Source organism: Pelodiscus sinensis, chromosome 27 (genome assembly GCF_052426305.1).
Source record: "Pelodiscus sinensis isolate ZL-2025 chromosome 27, ASM5242630v1, whole genome shotgun sequence".
NCBI classification, from domain to species: domain Eukaryota; kingdom Metazoa; phylum Chordata; order Testudines; family Trionychidae; genus Pelodiscus; species Pelodiscus sinensis.
The window spans coordinates 13,959,644-13,980,207 of NC_143078.1; the positions used below are offsets into that span (position 1 = coordinate 13,959,644).

Sequence of the window (20,564 nt, forward strand, 5' to 3'; positions counted from 1 at the left end):
TGCTGGGGAGGGAGGGAAGCTGGAGACCTGCTTGTAGGGGGTAGCTTGCAGGGGGAGCAGGAGCTGGGCGTGGCTCTTGAAGGGGGCGGGGCTTCAGGTGGAAGAGGCGGGGCTAGGGTGTTACCTCCCCCAGCTCTAGATTCACCCACCCCCCATGCTGTGGGTATAAAGCGAATACCCATGGATTTGCACAGCTCTGCCCATAACCGCAGCACTGACATGGGGACGTCCTCTCTGCAATGTAAACAGGGATTGTGCTGGGATTAAAAAAAAACAAAACCTGCTGCCCGAAGTCGATTTCAGGCAGCGGATCTGGCTTTGATCAGTGCGCTGACAAATGTGCCAGCGTCTTGTGGGAGTGCTCCTGGGAGAGGCGTCAAATTCTCTCAGACGGAGACCGAATAACCCAGGGAGGGTCACGGTTAACACGCAGCAGAGCAGATCCCGGAGCCTGCTCAGCCTTCACGGTGCAAGGGGAGGGGGAAAGGCGGGTGCTGGGGGAGGTGAAAGCTATGGAAGTGCCCAAGTGGATTAGCCATGGGGATTATTAACACCCTCATTAGTGGCAAACCACCTCTGAGGCATCTGTTCCTGATCTGACTCCAAGCCCAACGCGCGAGCCGATGGAAAGGGCTTGTACTGCGTGTACCAGTGATCCTTAAGTTCAAAGTGAGTTTCCCAAGGGCTCGTCCCAAAGCAGCCAAGCAGGATCCCCGTTGCAGAGCATGCATGTAGCCACACGCATAATCCCCACGCACACTGCAGTCCTCGTGCGTGCGTGCCTAGTGAATGCACACACACGTGTGCACACTCGGATCCCCACTCATGGGAGATGTTGGGTGTCCATGCACACCCCCTGAAACACACAAACCATGTACGCGCTCACAAAAGGTGCACCCGTAGGCTATGGGGCCATGGCGCACACCACCACACCCTGAGCTGTGTAACCGGGTGTTGCACCACTGAAGTCAATTTACACCCGGTGAGGATCCGGGCTGACAGTTCAGATAGAGCTCTGTATGCAATGGCGGGAAATCTAGAATTGCTATTCCCAGCCATCCTCACACAACCCCGTGACTTCTCTTCCCTAGACAGCAGACTCGGCTGCATTGTGAGGTTGCTGTGCTCTGTGGGAGCAACCAAACAAAGCTGGAACAGGAAAAGTTCCTGGTGTAGGTTTTGATAACCAAAACCATACCCCTTCACCTGCCCCGTTCAAAAACAGAACCCCCAACCCTACACACCCCGGGCTTACACGTCAGGCAAGATGATTTGAAAAACCCAGAGGATTTGGGATTCTTTCCGCGGAGGGTTTGAGCCTGCGGGCTGCATTTGGGTCAAGTTTTGCCGTTTCTGTTTGTAACGGAAAGTTGAGCATCTCAGATAGTCACGGGATTCCAGGAGCTGGGACTTTACGACAGACATCAAATGTCTGGTGCCACCACGGCTGAAAGAAGAAAGAGGAGGTCTCTCTACAGTCGCTGGTTCAGGCGTACTAGCTGCCTGAAGTCTCCAGGAGCTAAGTGATATCAGCAAGCTACAGCCTCGGCCATTAGTGCTGTACCTCAACCGGCTTCACAGCATTTCACGCTCGACCCTCTGCTCAACAGGCCTATTTTACCATTGGCACGTGGGTAATGAGCCTCAGCAGGGAAAGACAAGAGGCCTGGCTCTCTACAGCCTTTGTGCCTTGTGGATTCACTTGTGTGGGTGCAAACAAAGAGAGCAAAGCTCATTATAGTGCTACCAGGCAGAACGGCAGCATGCAAGACCCACTCTGCATTTGTGGGCATGATAACTCCAGGGCATAAGCGGTCGGTGATGTGGTCCCTATAAGCTGGGCACTTGTGATGCTGCTCAGAAGAACTTCCCATGCTGCCCAGCTGATGAGCAGAACACCCACAGCTAGGTTTTGTGTCTACGGGTGGTGCACATCTGCACATGCACCAGTGCACATAACATTATTCCACACATGAATGTGAACGATTAGAGGGAACATTGGTTTGCAGGGGGGAAATCAGAGCCAGACTTTTGCAAAAACCAAAACTCCTGCAGGTTGCATCCATCCTTGTTTCGATTCTTTCCCAGAAAGGCACCTTTGCACTGCTACTGGGGACCGGCTTCTCTTTAGCGGCTGGTCCTTGATAACATATGCCACTAGCACTGGTCTGATTGGCATGGGGCCTCAGCTCAGGCAACAGAGGGTGCTGTTGTTGAAGCCAGCGGCCCAGGTTCACTCCACAGAAAGGAGCCAGTCTGCCGCTTCCTCTAGATGATTCCCCAGACGTGGTGTGGGCCTGACATCCTGCCGGCCTAGAGTGGCCAGCAGCCAGCGGGTGACAGCCAAGGCAGGGAAAAATAGACTCGATTGGGTAACACGCACAAAGCGATGACTCCACGATGCCGTAGCGCGATAGCCACACCCAGGCAGGTTTATTCTCCTGAAACTCGGCCAGCACAAGCTGTTGGATGGAACGTGGCATTCCTGCTGGGTGAGCCATCCTGGGAAAGTCAGCCGAGAGAGCACCTGCAGCTGCTGCACAGCAGAGACCAGGGGGCAAAGTGCGTCAGAACTCCACCCTCCTCCATTTGACGAGGAGACAAACACACTCAGGAGAAAAAGGGAGGAAGAGGGACACACACAAAGGGCCAGATTCCCAGCTGCTAGACATCAGTGTACATCAACTAGAGTCCACTTATGTATACTTGGGCAAACACATGGATCTCACCCGCATGGCAATTGATAGAAGGAGGAGGGTGGGGATAGGGGATGGTCAATTTCCTACAAGGATCCCAACCAGCGGCACAGCAGCAATGAAATGCCCTTTGTGCAGGCTGAGTTTTGAAGCAGTGAGAAGATGAAGGATCACACACCTAGCACTCAGGGTTTCGAGTTTGCAAGCTGTTGCAGCATTTCGAAATGTGGCTTTGTTTGGATTCACAGTGAAACCAAATGCTAAGTGTCTCATGAGCCAGAAATTCTGAAGATAGTCTGTGTTTGAAACAAACACCTGGGCTGTGTTTTGACTGGCATGATTTTCCACAAATGCTTTTAACGGAAAAGTTTTCCGTTGAAAGCATGTGCGGAAAAGAGCGTCTAGATTGGCACGGACGCTTTTGCGCAAAAGCACTTTTTGTGGAAAAGCGTCCATGCCAATCTAGACGCGGTTTTGCGCAAGAAAGCCCCGATCGCCATTTTCGCCATCGGGACTTTTTTGAGCAAAACAGTTTTTACCAGTCTACACTGGCCCTCTTGCGCAAAAGCATTTGCGCAAGAGGGTTTATTCCTGAGCGGGAGCATCATAGTATTTGCTCAAGAAGCACTGACAATCTTACATTAGATCGTCAGTGTTCTTGCGCAAATTCAAGCGGCCAGTGTAGACAGCTGGCAAGTTTTTCTGCAAAAGCGGCTGCTTTACGGAAAAGCTTGCCAGTCTAGACACAGCTGATGTTTTCGAGAGGAAATTTTCCCTCTGGAATCAGCCAAGTGAGCCTGACATTCATGTCTGTTGTACCTTTGCAATTGCTGTGTTTTGTCAGAACACACTGGGTCAGACCAAAAGTCCATCTAGCCCAGGACCCTATCTTCAGACAATGACCAGAGCCCCACAGGAATAAATAGAACAGGGAAACATCAAGAGATCCACCCTGACATCCATTCCCATTCCAAAAAGTTCCAACCACCTCTAAGACCATGTCTCCACTTGCCAGAGGATTGACACTCTGGCGATCAATCTACCAGGGTTTGATTTATCGGGTCTAGTAAAGACCTACTAAATCAAACGCTGATCAAACCAATCGATGCCAGTACTCCACGTTGCCGTGAGGAGTAAGAAAGGTTAACGGGAGCTGTGGAGACGAAGCCAAGCTCCGTTCAAGACATGTCAACTCCAGCTATGTTATTCACATAGCTGGAATTGCGAATCTTAAGCCGGCCTAAGTACCTCAGTACCGTGAGCTCAATTCCAGCTCTGTTTTGCAGAGGACACAGAACGAGGCACAGAAAGGCAGGAAATGCCATTCAGCAAGCTGGGAATGAAACCCAAAGTCCCACTCCCAGTCTAGTCCCACTCCCCTCTTTCTGTCTCCCCTAGGTGCTGCACTTTTACTCACCTCATTGCCCTGACCCCAGCCTTCCATAGCTCAGCCTTTGGGGAGCCCAGGGTTCAAGCCGGGGGCATTCCACTCGGGGCCAGACAGACCTGAACCAGCCTGTTGGAAGGTCAGTCAGTCTGGGGCAAGACATTCAGCCCAGGGCCTGGCCACCACTCCCCGTCTGATAGATCCCAGTGGGAAGTGGGGGATGTGCAGCTACTGACCACACAAGGTGCATTTATCAATGTGCTTCTTCTGCAAAGCTGCCCCCAGCTTGACTGTTCCATGAATATCTACAAGCAATGTCCGTTCATCCAGCTTGGATGCCTCAGCCTTTCTGAAGCCCTTCATTCTCATCTACCATTCAGTAGGAGAATGGCTGGGAACCAGCTGCGGGTGGAACAGAACCTGGGACCTGCATGAGTCTCTACTGCTTGAGCTAAAGCCAGCTGGCTCTCAGCTAAGGCTGGAGAGCAGACTCATTGGTCTCTCTGTAAGTGGTCAAGGGGCCACTCCGTGGGACAGTGCCCCACAGCCAGTAGGTGGGGGGGTTACAGTAGCCCCGTAACATTTCCTTAATCCAGACACCTGTCTGTTGGGAGGGACCTGGCTGCCGCAGAACATAAGAACGGCCAGACTGGGTCAGACGAAAGGTCCATCCACCCCAGTGTCCTGTCTGCCCAGAATGGCCAATGTCAGATGCCCCAGAGGGAGGGAACACAACAGGTAATCCTCACGTGATCACTCCCATCACCCACCTCGAGACAAACAGAGGCTAGAGATACCATTCCTGCCCATCCTGGCTAATAGCCATTGATGGACCTAACCTCCATGAATCTATCTAGCTCCTTTTTGAACACTGTTAAAGTCCTGGTCTTCACAACATCCTCTGGCAAGGAGTTCCACAGGTTGACCATGTGCTGAGTGAAGAAAAATGTCCTTTTGCTGCCTATTAATTTCATTTGGTGACCCCTAGTTCCTGTGTTATGGGAGCAAGCAAATAACTTTTCCTTATTCACTTTCTCCACACCAGGCATGATTTTATAGACCTCAGTCATCTTCCCCCTTAAAGCCCGCATGTCCCATCTCCAAGGTCCCTCCAAAGCATGAGGTGAGTCTAGGCTATTTTTAACTGCGCGTTGCAGCTCTCTGCAGTCTGTGTGGTTGCTCTGGTTTTTGTTGTGCTCCTAATGAGTTGGAACTGGAACTCCATGTTCTTGAGCCAAAGGGAGGAAAACGCCCTGCCCAAAGGAGCAGCAGGCTGGCTGGAAACACATGAGCTGTTTCCGGGTGAAGCGCAACCCGCCGGCTCCCCTGCGAGAAACTTCCCATGTAGGGTCCCAGTTTGAAAACAGCCCATCTCCTCTTTAGGCACATGCTGGATTTTCAGGATAGCTTCACCCACACCACAGTCAGGAAGAGTCAAGACTGTAGCCCCATCAGAAAGGGAGCTGCTGGGTATTTGGGAATCTGGCCCCAAGTTCTTTGGAGACTCCAGGAGGTCTGATGCCAGAATCTAGGGCTAAGCTCCTGATGCCGTGTTTTGGCACTAAAGTGCAGCACCAACTCCTAGATACTTCAAGGGGGTCTCAGACACCCGAAACACCAGGCTGTTGGTTTCAGTGCTTAACTTTCAGGCTGCTGGGCCACGTGAGTTGCTGGTTTGGGTGAGTCTCACATTTTTAAGGTTCCAACCTAAGAAGATTCCACTTTAAAGGATCCGCCCTCTCCCTGGCTTACTTGGATCTGGTAACGAGACCAGAGGGGGTTGTATTGCCCCCAGACAGCCCATCTCTGGCTGGTGCCTGCCACAAGCTGGCCTTTTCTCCGCCATCCAATTTGGAAGGCATAGCCGCTGTTCCGTCACACAATTTTGCCCAGCCAAGACTAGCTGCGGGTTTTCAGCTGCCTCTGTAAGTGGAACAAAATGAACCCTTCTTCCAGCAGATACAGCTAGTCAGTCCCTGGGTCCAGCGGGAGTTAAGCACAGTTCAAAGTCCCACGAGAAAACTGTCTGCTCTTTAAGAACGCGTTAAAAAAATCTACCCCCTCCTTTGGGTCTTGGCGGCCAGTCTGTAAAATGTGGGGGGCCTGTTTTACTGTCCCACACAGAGAGTGGGGGGTGTAAAGCTAGAAGCATTTGTGAGGCTCTCGTGTTAGCCCGCGCCTACTTAGCACGACTCCAACACGCAGACCTAGGATGCAAATGCCTGGACAGTCGCTTCCTTAGGGTGGTGAAGCCTGGGACACCCCTGGGAGAGAGATTCCTTCAGATCTCGAGGAGCCAAGCCTGAGTCTCCGAAGTGCTGAGCAGCTAGATGTTAATCCAGCCCCTCCCTCTAGTTATGCAAACAAGGAACAAACGTCTGCCGCAGGACACCGCTGGGACCTGATTTCCTGATAACCTCGCCCTGGTGTCTGTGAGGAGAGGGGCCGTTTTGCAGGGGCTCGGGACGAGGCAAGCGGGGGACCACGGAGCTGGGTGACGCCAGGGTGGGAAAGGAAGGGTCCTGAGGCACTGCATTACTCTCAGTCCTTACGTGTCTATGGCAAGGCCCCATGCAGTTGCTGCTGAAATGAGAGCGCCTGGAGTCATGGGAATATAGTCAGACTCTCACAGGGGCGATGGGTGAACGGCCGGCTCGGGGAAGCTAGCCTCCCCACCCCCACCCCTTCCGCCCAATGCCCTGCCCTTCTGTGCCCTCTACAGCCCACCTACCCCCCACTGTAGCCACCGGCCCGTCCTGACCCTCCAGGCGCTCCCCAAAGCCAGCGCACCCCTCATCCAGGCGGCCTAGGGATGTCAAGATGCTTCACTTTAAGCAAGCGTTTAAGTGCCTTTGACAGAACAGAGATATAAGTGGTGCCTAAGCCGGGTTGATTTCATGTCCTAAATCGGGGCGAAGAATCTTTTTTTGGGTGGGGGACGGCTGACCCACGGAAAAATCAGTCGGGGGCCACACAGAAGTGAGAAGCCAAACAAAAACAACCCCTCAGTGATGTGGCCCCCAACGGAGGAGAAAGCTCCTCCCCACACTCCCCTCACACACCAGGGCCTAGGGCAGCCCAAGCTAGTAGGTTTTGCAGGCTCCAGCCCCATAGGGGTCTGCAGGAGGTTGGAATACCAGCACGGGCTCCCCAATGCTGGTGGAGGAGCCCCGAGCCTCAAGGGCCAGATCCAGGCAAGCCGGGGGCTGCATCCAGTCCCCACCCCTGCCCTAAGTATTACTGTGGCTGAGATGCTGTTAAGTTGCTGGGTTTTGCTTCTTCAGAGCCAGGATTCCCACGGAGGAATTTTTCTCGAAACAGCCAGCCCCAGTGTGTCGGCAGGTCCCAGCTGGCTAGCGAAGGACGGCAGGGGAAGAACTAGGCCAACAGGAAAGTAAGTTTTAAAAAAACCGAAAGTCACCTCCCCTGTGTTGTGCTCAGGCCATAGCACGCAGCGCTGAATGCGCCCAGCCTGTGGGAACGCGGCAGGACAGATTAGAGACCACAGATTGTTAGTCTCCTTCAGTGTTTACCTCCAGGTCCGTACCTATTCCCCACATGGCACCCCCCTGCCGCATGCAGTTTTTGCTTCTTCATCCCGCCTTCAGCAAGGCCATCAGCAGCCTGGGCAGCAGTGGATGGAAGTGCGGATTACAGGGGTGAGAGGGTGGGCGCCAAGCAATGCCATCCCAAGTCGTGAAGCAGCGACGGATGGGCATTGTTCTGCGCTCTGGGGTGGCTCCGCATGTTGGCATGGGCGGGGTTCCCAGAACCCACCCTGCTCCCTCAGTCGGCTGCTTTCCTTTCCCTCGCTGGCAGGTCAGCCCCCTCTCCTTCCTTGGCATCACAAATCAAGCCTGCCTAGGGAAGTCTCAGCAGGGCGCTGGGGCCTGTCGGTGGGACCAATGCAGGATCTTGTTAATTACAATCAGATGGGGCCATCATGAGCTGGGGGATCGGATCGCATGTCCCATCCTTAGTGTCACACCACATTCCCCTTCAGCCCTTTGCCTCTGGTGGCTGGCAGCTCTGGTGCCACACCCCTGCACACCCACGTGCATGGGAGTGCACGGTTGCACGACGTGCACATGCACCAGAGGTGACAGGACGCGGGTGCACAGCTCCGGCAAGAGCTGGCTGAGTGGCGGCAAAAGCCAGCAGGGAGCTCTGGAAAGAGCTGGCAGGACTCCGGGCTGCAATAGGACCGTGCCTGGAAGAAACGTGAAGTTACTGTCACCGCCGATGTGCATTGCACAATGCACACGTGCATTGCACGCCGCACACGTGCATTGCACAACGGGGGCCTCGTCTTTCAGCACAGTCGCGAGACGAGGAATGCTCCTCTGCAGGGGAGCAGGGACCGGCGCGCCTGGGCTTGTGGGCGAAGGAGCGTTCCCACGGGCAAGGCAGCACTTCAGAAAGGAACCTGATGAGCACAACAAACCCCAGAGCCCGGGGGCGGCTTGCAGAGGGCTGGCCCCGCAGAGCCATTCCCAGGCTTCGGGCGGAGTCTGGGCACCACCTTGCTCAGCAAGGAGGCCCTGGCTGAGCGCTAATGAAAGGGAGATGCTAATCTCCTGTCCTCTGTCTCATCACTGGGCCAGCCCCATGGGAGGGGGAGTGACTAAACCCAAGCCCAGGGAAAGCCACAGCCACCTGCTCCAGCCCTCTCCCTGCACACAGGGCCCACCGGCCAGCTCGGGGCTCCGCCAGCCCCCTTCTCCTCCCCTTGGTCAACATGGGCTTCAAACTCTGGCATCCCATTGCCCCCGCTCTCCCCTAGCAACACCCCCGCATGGAGACAAGGTGGGCGAGGGCCCAGTAGGCAGAGTTCTTCTAGCCAGGTTGTATGCTCAGAAGCTCGCCTCTCTTCTCCAGGGTGGCCGCCAGACTTCTCTGGGCCCTGGGCAAGGTGGGGTCAGCTCTGGACCCCCCCCAAGGGCAGAGCATCAGGCAGAAGGGGTGGGGTTGGCCTCCCCCAGGCCTTGAGTGCTGCTCTGCACATGCTAGCCAGGATTTCAGCAGTAGCCGAGCATCCCTGGGCCCTTGTAAAATCACCGGGCACCGGGGTAGCTACCTACTTGCCCCCCTCCTGCAGTCGGCGTGGCTGCTCTCACCAATGGAAGCTGACCCCATAAAAGCGCTCTCCCTCATTTTGACTTGAACACCCTGGCACCGACTCAGCACTGCATATACCTAGCGGGCGTGCAGACACCATCTGGACTCCATTGCCTTTGACAGCACTGGGGTCACGTAGCCGGTGTTGGACCTGTGTGTGTTCCCTGGGCACTGACACAGGACTAAACCAGGGGCAATCCTGTCTCTCCTCAGCCCCTGGAGGGAGAAGCCGTTTGCCCTGGGCATCTGGACCTGCCTCGCGTTCACTCTGCACAGGCTGACTCCTGCTTGAAGGAGGAGTGGAGTCAGATCTCCTCTCCCCCAGGACAGTAATGGGAGGGGGGGTGAGGCAGGTTCCTCGTCTCACATCAGTTCTCTGCACACAGAGTCGGATTTGCACCCGTCCAACATAAATAAATCAAACCCAACCCACACGCCCCACCTCCTGTCTGATTCGGAGAGGCTGCAAAGCATCAGCTACGCCTGCAGGTGAACCGCTGAGGAGCACTTCAAGAGCCAAACCTGATGGGGGCTGGTTTAGAGCCAGCCCCATGGCCCCAGCCTGGCACAGCTCCGGTGGGGTGGGTGGCTCTGTACGGGTTTCCATGAGCCATGTGTGTGCAGCAGGGCCACCGCCCACGGCCAAGGGGCGCATGGTTAGGCCCTGCTCTGGCAGTAGGCGGGAAACTCCAGCCTGCCAAGGACTCCTGGCACCTCACTCAGCCCCTCCGCTGACTTCCTGGCTGAACAGCGGGAAGAGCAGCTTGCAGCCGATCCCTGTGTGCAAACTCTGGGCATGAACCCACAGGCCAAAGCCAGGCAGCGGGCACGTGGGGGCTGGGTTCTGACCCCACTAACATCCTCCACACACACCCCCACACAGTCAGGTCTCTGGCCCCTCTGGATCCAGCAGGATGCTTGCTCCAGCGAGAGGCCTTTGAGGCAGGAGAGGGAGTGGGGCAGGCGGGGGGCTGGGGCTGGGGGAGGCCTGGCTGAGAGCTAGCTCCACCCTGACTCAGCCGTGCAGCGCTCCACGCACGGGGCGGGGCGGGTGTGGTCCCCTGAGACCGTGGCATCAGCCTGGCCTGGCTGGGGGCCAGCGACGCTTTAAGCAGCCACTGTGTGGGAAGCCAGATGGCCCCCTAGGGTGGGGCCGGCACCCCAGGCCTTCGGGGAGCGTGCTCATGGTGCCACCTCATGGCGAGCCTGTGCAGAGGCAGGTTGATGGCCCTTTCTGGACCCAGCTGCCAGGGCTCCAACTCCTGGCAGGATCAGGGAGGCTAGGCTGTGTGTCTACACCAGAGCAAAGCGCCCAGGGCCCCTGGGGAGTGGGGGGGGGGGGGGACAGATGGGAAAGTATCCCAAGCTGAGGCTGTTGCTGCCCTACGTGAGCCCTGCTGGACCAGCGGCACCTGGGCCACACCAGCTGGCCCATTGATGGGGGAAGGGAAGCGGCAGGGCCCACCTCTCTCGGCACATCGTCTGGGCTGCCCTCTGCACACACAGCCGGGGCACTGCTCTCCTTGGCTTCAGCCATGCGGGGGCCACTCCCTTCCACGAGGCTCTTCGCAGGGTGGCCGAGGCCCGGGGTGCCCCCAGCTCCTGAGGGCGACTCTCCCTGGAGGGGGCAGGATCGTGCCACCTGCTTTTGGGGGCAGGAGGGAGATGCCAGTAAGCTGACCCCCACCCAAGCCCAGTTACTGAGCACACGGCGGGGATGCCCCATGAGCAGGAGCGTGGTGATGGCTCAGAGGTGCCATGGAGAGGGCCACCAGGCAGCCAGCAGTGCAAGAGCGAGGGCCTCATGGCTGTCCTCTCCCCCGTCACCCACTTGTGTGTGCTGGGCAGGGGCAGTTGCCGCTGCACCTCGCACCAACGGGCTGAGGCTGGAAAAATCCTGGTTTCCATTATTGCTTCTTTTCCCGCTGCTCGGCCGTGCCCAGTCAGGAGTGAGGCACCGGAACAGCATAGGAGAAGGACCCATCCAGCGGCTGGAAGTGACTCGCTAGCACGACAAAGAGTTTTGCTACATGGGACATTTCTGTCCAGCTGGCCAGGGTGTAAATCTACAGCCCACTCCATGGGCACGCGGCAACGGCCCACGTCCATACTGCTACAGTGCAGCGAAAGCCCCACAGCCCTCTTGAACTACGACTTGCAGGGTGATGGAGGGCTGGGGCTGTAGTTAACACTCGTAGCCACCTCGCTGGGTGAAACCCCCAACCCTCCCGGTGACGAGCCTGTGTTGACAAACCCCCAGTGCAGACGCAGCTCTGCAGACAGAAGAGCGCTCACGTCATTTGGGAGTTGTGGTGCCTGGACTGGCAGAACCCCCCTGAGCACACTGTACCTATGCTGCGGGGCGCTGCCAGACCAGCACTGGCTCTGCAGGACAGACGTGGCCGAAGTCGAAGCGCTCTCGACTTTCCGTGCACTGGGGCAATGCCCACGTGGGACGTGGCTGCACGGTTCACACCCAAAATGTCTGTGTTGACAAGCCCTTCATTGGTTTTCAGGAGTTTCCCAGAATCATTGAATCCCAGAACTGGAAGGGACCTCGAAAGGTCATCGAGTCCAGCCCCCTGCCCTCATGGCAGGACCCAGCACCATCTACACCATCCCTGACAGGTGTCTATCTAACCTGCTCTTCAATATCTCCAGAGATGGAGATTTCACAGCCTCCCAAGACAACTTATTCCAGCATTTCACCACCCTGACAATTCGGAAGAGTTTCCTAATGTCCAACCTAAACCTCCCTAGTAGCCCTTTACGCCCATTGCTTCTTGTGTTAGCAGAGCTTCTCAAAATCAAATGGAATTAGTCCAATTGCATTGGGACCACTGGTCCTTGTAAGCTCAGCTCAGGAGACATTCAAATGCTGCCTAGCTTATTAGCGCAAAACCCACAATTGAGTTTTGTGTTGCTCCTGGTGGTGCACATTTCACACATGCCTTGGTGCACACAAAACAATTATTCCACACACGGGTGGGGAACATTGTTTGGGATCTTTCTGAAACTTTAAGATCCATCCATCCCTAACAGGGAGCAAACCATCAGCGGCTGCAGCTGGACATAGTGCTCCTGAACTCAGGCAGCATATAGCAGCATGGTTCAATGGAGTCACAGACATGCCATAACCAAGCTGAGGAACAGGTCCACAGCCTGTATCTTCTGGACACAGGGAAGTAGGTCAGACTCAGCGAGCCAGACATAGAGAAGATGACTGGGCAGGAAGGGTGTGTCTCGCTTCATGATTCTCTTTATTTACAGACACGACAACATCTCAGGGGTCAGTGAAAAGAGCAAGCAGCAGCTAGCAAGGCATTTGCTCCACACACAAGAGCACTGCCCTTGCCGTGCAGTCAGTGCAAGCACAACTGGCCCGTGTCCTTCAGGGAGGTGGGTAGGTTCATGCAGGATCCACGGAAAATGGAGTCCAGCTGGATGACCAAACAGAAATGCGTCTCTCCACGCCTGGGCCTCTCCTCTGCCTTGTGCCCGCCTGACAGGTTCTACTTCCAGCGGCCGCCAACCACAGTCTTCCCACGGGCAGCCTTTGTGCTAGGGGGGAAGTGGAGAAGCACCCGCTGAAATGTGTTACCCCAAAGGGGTGAGAAAGGGAAGCTAAGAGAAGGAGGGGCTCTGGGTACCGCTGGGCCAAGGCAAGTACATTGGTCATTATAGACTACTAGAAATGGATGGTCGTGCATTCCAGGCCCCTGCCCTCACGGCAGGACCAAGCACCATCTAGACCATCCCTGACAGGTGTCTGTCCAACCTGCTCTAAAATATTCCCAGGGATGGAGATTCCACAACCTCCCTGGGCAATTTATTCCAGTGTTTAACCTCACTGACAGGTAGGGAGTTTTTCCTACTGTCCAACCTAAACCTCCCTTGCTGCCGTTTAAGCCCGTTGCTTCTTGACCTATCCTCACAGGTTACAGAGGACAATTTGTCTCCTTCCTCCTTGTAACACCCTTTTAGGTACGTGAAAGCTGCTGTCATGTCATACGATCATAGAATTGTAGGGCTGGAAGAGACCTCAGGAGGTCATCGAGTCCAGCTCTCAGTCTTCTCCTTTCCAAACTAAACAAGCCCAATTCCTCAGTCTTCCCACATAGCTCATGTTCTCTAGACCTTTCGTCCTTTTTGTTGCTCTTCTCTGGACTTTCTCCCGTTTCTACAGCAGGACTGGGGAATTTGTTTGGGGTCAGGGGCCGCACACCCACAGGAAAATCAGTCAGGAGCCGCGCACAAGTGAGAAGCAAAAACCCAAAACCAATCCCTCCCTGACGTGGCCCCTGGCCGAGAAGCAGAAAGACGCTCCCCACATTCCCCACACACACTTCGGGGGCCCCCAGCCTAGTGGATGTTGTGTGTTGCAGCCTGCAGGCCTGAGGTTCCCCACTTCTGTTCTACAGAGACCCCTTCTCCAGTCCCAAAGAGTCCTTAGGAAAACGAACCCTGAGCACTTGGCCGGGATAGAAATAGCAACCCAAAATCCCCCTCCGCCAAGCAGCAGTGACGAGGCGTGGATGTTAACCCAGTGCATTGCGCCTGATTCTTTCGTCTACACCGGCCCTCTTGATTTGTACCAGCTGCCAGTGAGGAAAGAACCCGGCCCAGCAGGGCAGGTGAAGTTCGCGCCTAAGAGGGCCCCAGTCCATGCATTTTACAGTGACATTCAGGGCTGCTCACTTGGCCCTTCGGCTCAGGCGGGCAGGGAAGGGCCCAGACACTGGTGCAGAGGTGAATACAAGCGAAGATGGTGCCTCTGAAGTCGTTAGCATTAGCCAGTGTGTTAAAGAGCCTAGGCCAAACCCTCGTGTGGCGTAATCTGGCTCCATTACAGTAAGGAAGCAGCGCTGCTCTGCACCAGGAGGGATCCGGCCCCACATCAGTAAGGATAAAAGTGGCCTTTATTTTCCAGAGTTCGGGAACAAATTCCCAGCTCTGTCCTGGCCTGGCCCGTCCCTGCTGCCTCTGCCCGGGAGCAGTTTGCCTATTGCTAGCGTGGGGAGGCCCCTGGCCGCCCCATGGGCAGCGAAGGCCGGCTGCTGTAAGTCCCACAGGGCCTGTGTGGCTCCAGCGACTTGCAAGGCCGGAGAAGTGCATTGACTCAGGAATCCCTCCTGTTGATAAAGCCTAGTGCATCCAATCAGGGATGAGAAACCAGCCCATGTGATGTACTGGCCCTCACAGAGCTCAGGCGCCAAACAGAATAATACTCTATGGAGTCCGATTTTTCACCGTCATCGCCGGACCTGTCAAATAAGAGGAGCCCGCAGGGGTTTGGTTTCCTTCTTGCTCTGCTCCGTTTGCTGCTGCCCTGCCCAAGCCCAGGGTCCCATGAAAAGCGGCCCTGGGTACAAGTTACCATGGTGACAGGATGCTCTTAGATGGCTCCTAGTTTGCCCTCTCCCAGCCAGCTTCACTTCAAACCAGTTTCCCCATGCAGCATGCATGCAGTGGAAAGCAGATCTGCCCCATGCAGCACCAAGACAGCCATGCTACTCACCCTTTGCTGCAGGGCCGGGTCCCGTCAGGGGGAAGAGAGAAGAGAGATTTGGTGTAAACAGCAGCACGCTCCCAGCATCTGGGCCTGATTCTCAGGGAGCAAGGTCTGAAAGGCGCTGCTAGAGCAGCACGACCCTGCTTCTTTGTACGGACCGGAGAGGGTCTGATGCCTCCAGGCAAAGGCTAAAGGACTCACTAGCTACTGGGCTACCCTTGTCCAGCTCTGCCTCTTGCTCCTGATCGCTAGAGACACGACATGGGAACATAATCCCAATGCCTTGCCAAGTTCTGCTATTCCCTCCTAAGTACATCTCCATAGGGCCTGGAGATGCCATGCAGGGAACTGGCGGAAAGGTTCTGAAACTCAAAGTTGTGATTAAAAAAAGGGACAATTTGGGGGAGAACATTTCACTAGAATTTTCCCTTTCCTTAGAGGCTCTAGGGACGCAGCCGTGTTCACTTTCACTCACTGTGGTGAGACTCGGGAGTGACCCCCTCTCCCCACCTGGGCCCGAGTCCCCTCTCAGTCGCACTAGTGAAAACGGCATTGGACTCACAATTCCACCCGTGGAAGAGAACAGACTGGAACCCACTGATCCTGCTTACGTGAATCGTTCCTTGCAAGGAGGCAAACATAAGGGGGGCACGAAAAGCAAGGAGCCCCTGCGACTAAGGCACAAGAGAACTGTCTCCAACCCGAAATGGGAAACCCCAACATTCAATGGAGCCCCTCCCATTGAGCCAGGGGGCCCATCGGGCACTGGATCCTGTCATTCTTGCCCCGCAAGAGAGGACAACTGAGGCCAGGATGCTGGGTTAGCTGGATCGTAGGCCTGAGCCAGTCAGGGCTAGGCCCTCAGAGCCACTGGGCTAGCTGGAGAGAGGGCAAGGTTTCTGGGTGCCCTATAGCAGTCTGGGCTGGTCACCCCACTGCCTGTGTTTGCCCCACAAAGGGCAGCCCCAGCCTGCTCCTCTAAAAGAACATGGCAGTTAAGGGGGAACTTCCTGGGAGGGAAGGGGGCAACGTCCCACACAAGGAGCTGGGATATTCCTCCCTAGCCCTGTGGATTCTGAGAGCCACGAGGAGCAAAGAGCTTCCACACAGAGGCCCTTCCACTGTTCCTCCTTCACCCCCTCTCCCCCCCTCCAGGAGCAAAGCTGCCAGGGCCCAGAATCCCCCACAGCTGGGTCTCCAAAAACCAAGAGCAGCTGAAAGAACGACAACAAGGGGGGAGGGTGGCAGCAGTGATGGGGGGAGAGGGAAAATGAGCAGAGTGGAAGAGACAGCGGGGAAAGGTCGGGGAGAACAGTCACTGGGAGAGGGGGAAAGGAGGCGGGAGATACCCAAGTGAAAAAAGGAGGAGAGAAGGGAACACAGGGGAACAAAGGCTCACCAGGAGCTGAGCTGTCTTACACTGTTCAGTCACCAGTATGCCCTGTGTGTAAAACACTGTGTTCAAGCTACACTCGGCCATAGCCAGCTATGCATTAAAGAATCTCTCGATGCAACTATTTAGTGTGTCTCATGCTCTGAAATAAGGTCTGGAGCCAGTCTGTATCTGATCCCCGAGCACAACAGAGTCCTAAGGAGGATGGAGACAAAAGATGGACAACTCCAGCTGTCAGAGGAGAAGAATTCACCGCCCAGATGGCATACCATGGTGGCACACACTGGATGAAAGGAGCGACTGTATTCTCTAGTGGAAGCCTCCAGTGGATTCTGGCAAATTCCTTTAGCCAAAGACAATGCTTAACTGACCATTTACCGCATTTGGGGGAAGAGTTTGTTTTTGTCAGTTTACTTTTTGGAATCATGAGTGCACCTGACGTTTTGCAAAGATTGCAGAACTGCTAACGCACACAGACGGAGTGGTACTGTTCATGGACGACGTTTTGATACATGGTTCTTTGGTGGAACCGTATGGGTATGTGAGAACTTTTACAGCTAGATCTGTGGATTGGGTGTATTTACACTTAGACCACAGATCACCTGTAACCTTCCTCAGCAGAAAAGGACTGGATGAAGTACCAGTAAGACACCAATGTTGATTGCTGCGGTTAATGCAATTTAACCCAATTGCTAAATATGTTCCTGGAAGAAATCTGGCAGTAACAGATATTGACACAGAGCCTTGCATCACACTTAGCGACCCGTCAGCTGGAAGAGATGTAAAGGCACCCATGGACAGATACAAAAACCAACTTTGACAGACCCACAACTTCAGGAAGTTCGAAGTTCCATTAGGGCCGGCTGGCCCACCTATCTAAAAGTTCACAGAGTCAATGACGAGACACTACATTGCCATGCCTGAATAAACTAGCAAGTCAAATGAACTCATGGTTAGAGACAACTGCATTGTCATTCCAAACGAAATAGGAGGAGAAATCCCAAACCTCGTCCATGGAGGACATCAAAGATTAACTACATGCTGAGCATGGGTAATCCAGTCACTGTGGTGACTAGGTATCAGCAAGGATGTAAAGAAGAAAGTATCTGCATGTGAATGTCACAGAACTAACAGACCAACCCAACACTTTTAATCACAGCACCCTTACTGGAGAGATGTTGGAGGGAACTGGCTGCAGATACGGGTGATCTCAAAGGATATCATTACCTGGCCGCTATAGACTGTTTTTCCAGGTACATGGAAATACTATACTTGAGAGAAATAGCATGTCACAGTGTTATCAAGACACTGATGTGCAATTTTGCTCACCTTTCGTATTCTGGAACCACCAGTGACAGAAGATGGGCCAAAATTCACTGCAGCAGAATATAACTCATTCTGAATTAAATAGGACTTAGATATTACTAGCAAGCCATATTACTAGGACATATTACTCGCAGGCCATATTAGCCACAAGCAAATGGAGAAGCTGGGAGCTGTACAGGCAGCCAAGAAAATCTTCACAGAGGAAAATCCATTCTGTGCTCTTCTGAGCTACAGATCACCACCAGCTATTGGATTTAGCCCTGTGCAACTCCTGATGAGAAGACAACTCATACTCTTCTCCAAAAGTGGAGCATCCGCTCTCTCTCCAAACTGGCCAAAGACAGCAGCCAGATTGGATAACAGGGCTAAAAGAGTTTACGAACACTTTCACTCGGGTCTAGAACCTGGGACTTGACTAAGCTCATGTCAGAGAAGATGGACAACTACCACTGTTGTAAAGGCAAATAATGTAGCCAACAGATCATGGGATCAAGACTGACCCAGGACAGGTCAACAACCTACTTTTTGTTCCTCGGGAAACAAAAATCGTCAGAACAAACTCTACAAATGATGGATCCAGAACAAGATGAGGATGCAGCTGGTCATTGCAACTAGCAGATAGCCAGAAGCCTGAGCGGTTATGCATTTGGATCACGTCATTAGAAAACCAGTACAAATTTCAGACACTTTTAACAGACTGATCCGCACTGAACTTCAAAACCAGCGTGACCGTGTAAATATTGCAAATGGGAGAGGCAATGGAATGCTAATTGTATTATACCGTGACAAGTCTCAGAGGGGCAGTTGTGTTAGTGTTGTTTTGGCTGAAACACAAGGAGTCCTGTGGCACCTTACAGGCTAGCAAATTGATCTGGGCATCAGCAGTCATGGGCTTATGACTTTGTGAAGATAATATAGGACTCCTCGTTGTTTTATACTGTTCAGCCACCATGTGGCGCTTAAATACCTTATTTAAGCAAAGCTCAGCCATACCTCACAAAGCATAAGGGATCTTAGGAGGAACACAGCGGGTGTGTATCTCACTCAGATGCAAGCTGTGTAGCCAGCCAGTATTGGACACAGGATCACAACAAGGGGAAAAAAATTCCGCTTGCCTTTAACACCCGCTTTTTCACATCAGTACGTCTGCTGTTATATAGATCTTGGTTTCTGTCATTTCCACTCCAACTCATCTGAGGAAGTGGGTTTTGCCCACGAAAGCTCATGATCCTAGCTATTTTTGTTAGTCTCTAAGGTGCCCCTGGACTACTTGTTTTTAAAGTTACAGACTAACACAGCTCCCCCACGGATGACAAAGGAGGACTCCCCTGCCTTCGTCTTCAAGGTTTGAACCCAGCACCTTCGGCACTCACTGCTGATGCTTGAGCTAAAGGAGTCTCAGCTGGCAGCAAGAGGTGGGCCAGACCCTATAGGTGGTTGTGGCTCGGAGGCAGAGACATGGACACCTGTGACAACCCATCTGTGCAATGAGGTTACAGAAGGAAAGCTCATGGGATGGGGGGAGAAGCAAGTGATGGGCAGAGGAGGAAGAACAGGGAAGCGTGTGAGCAGGAGCAGAGGAAGGATGGAAGCACAACAGGATAAAAACACTGACTCTGGTCTCCTCTGTGTGCTAGTGAATGTGCAGGAGCAAGATGGGGAGCAGGGGAGGCAGAGGCCAGGGCGACAGAACAAAAGACAGACAAGGAGGAGCGATGGAGGAGAGAGGGCGCAGGGAAAGGGCGGAGCGCAGAGGAGCAGCGAGCAGGCGAGGGGTGAAGGAGGGCGGCTGGAAGAGAGCCAAGAGGGCTCGGCTGGGGGAGGCAGAAGGCAGCCCGGGTACTTACACCTTCTGGTGATCGCTAATGCGGTTTCGGAGAACATTAATCTGCAAGAGAAATACAGAAGGGCAGTGAGGCCTGGGGATGACGCCTTGCACTGGCAGTGGGCTGCTGCCGGGCAGCAGAAGACGGATCAGGAAACGGCTTCCCCAGTGTGACTGTCTAGCAGCTGGGCCATGTAGTGCTGTCAGCAGCCCCTGCTCCGCCCCGGCTAGGAGACAGGGAGACCCTGGAGGCCACGCTGGGCAGCACCGGCTGCATTCAGCCCAGTGAGGAGCTAGGGAAGCTGCGGCCCCTTTCTTCTCAGCACAGATCCTGTCTGGCTCTCCTCCGCTGCCGCACGCAAAGGGCAACCTGCAGGGCCGTTCGGAGAGAGACGCTCGCGGCTCCCTTCTGGAGAGCGACGGAAGGAAGGAGAATCTCTCCCAAGCCTCCCCAGGTCTTCACCGTGCTTCTCTCCTGTGTAACCGGCATCTCTGGGCAGCCCCGGAACAGCCCAGTCCTGCCTCCCCGGGGGTACGGAGCAAGCAAAGGCGGTTCTCAGCTGTGACTAGAGGGAGCAGTCGCCATCCTGCCAGGGCTCCCCAAAGGACGTGACCTGGGCTCTGGGGATCCGATGTCTTCTGTGCAGTCTTGCTCCCCAGCTTTACACATAGTTCCTGCCTCCTTGCTGGCAGGGCCAAGTGAGCCATGTGCACAGGAGGAAAGGAAGAGTGGTAGGTACCAGCCAGAAAGCAAATTCAGACACGGTTGGCTAGGAACCTTGGCTGTTTGGCAAAGGAAGATCCAGAACTGCTGGTTTAGCTAGCGCTCCAAGGACTGGGACGGGAAGGACAGGACAGGAATTGCTCAAACAGTCTGGAGAGGGCTCCTGTACTTACCCAGGCATGCCGCATGACTGCCCTTACTGGAGAAGGCCATTGCAAGCCAGGCAAGATTCAAACACACTCCACAGAGAGGCATCAAGAGAGCAGACAGCCTGTGGGCCCACCTGGACGCCAGGAAGGCAAGAGCCCAGAACTGGACCTCACTCTACACCACTCCCCACTCCTATTCACCCCCTCCCCCACCTCCTGACTCACCCCAAAAAACAGCAGAGAGGAGGAAGCCACAAGGTGTCTTCCAATCAAACACCTGACATCAGGAGCCACTTATGAGAATGGTTTTAAGAGCAAAAACAAGGATGGGACCTTTATATAGACAATGGGAAAAGCTAGAGTTGTAATAGACTCAGGGATTTTAAGGCCAGACTAGAGATCCCTGGTTTATTCAAAATAAACACCAATGGGCC

General features: G+C 54.4%; 1 protein-coding gene across 2 annotated transcripts in view; it reads right to left on the bottom strand.

Moving 5' to 3' along the window:
* Positions 1-12,411: 12,411 nt before the first annotated feature.
* Positions 12,412-20,564, bottom strand: part of TNNT2 (troponin T2, cardiac type) — a 28,026-nt gene continuing 19,873 nt past the window's right edge. Inside the window, exon 13 of one of the 2 annotated variants that reach the window (XM_075909899.2) lies at positions 12,412-12,762. In XM_075909899.2, coding sequence (XP_075766014.1) covers positions 12,714-12,762 — 49 coding nt within the window. In that variant the 3' untranslated portion in view covers positions 12,412-12,713. The other variant, XM_075909901.2, reaches the window with a different exon arrangement.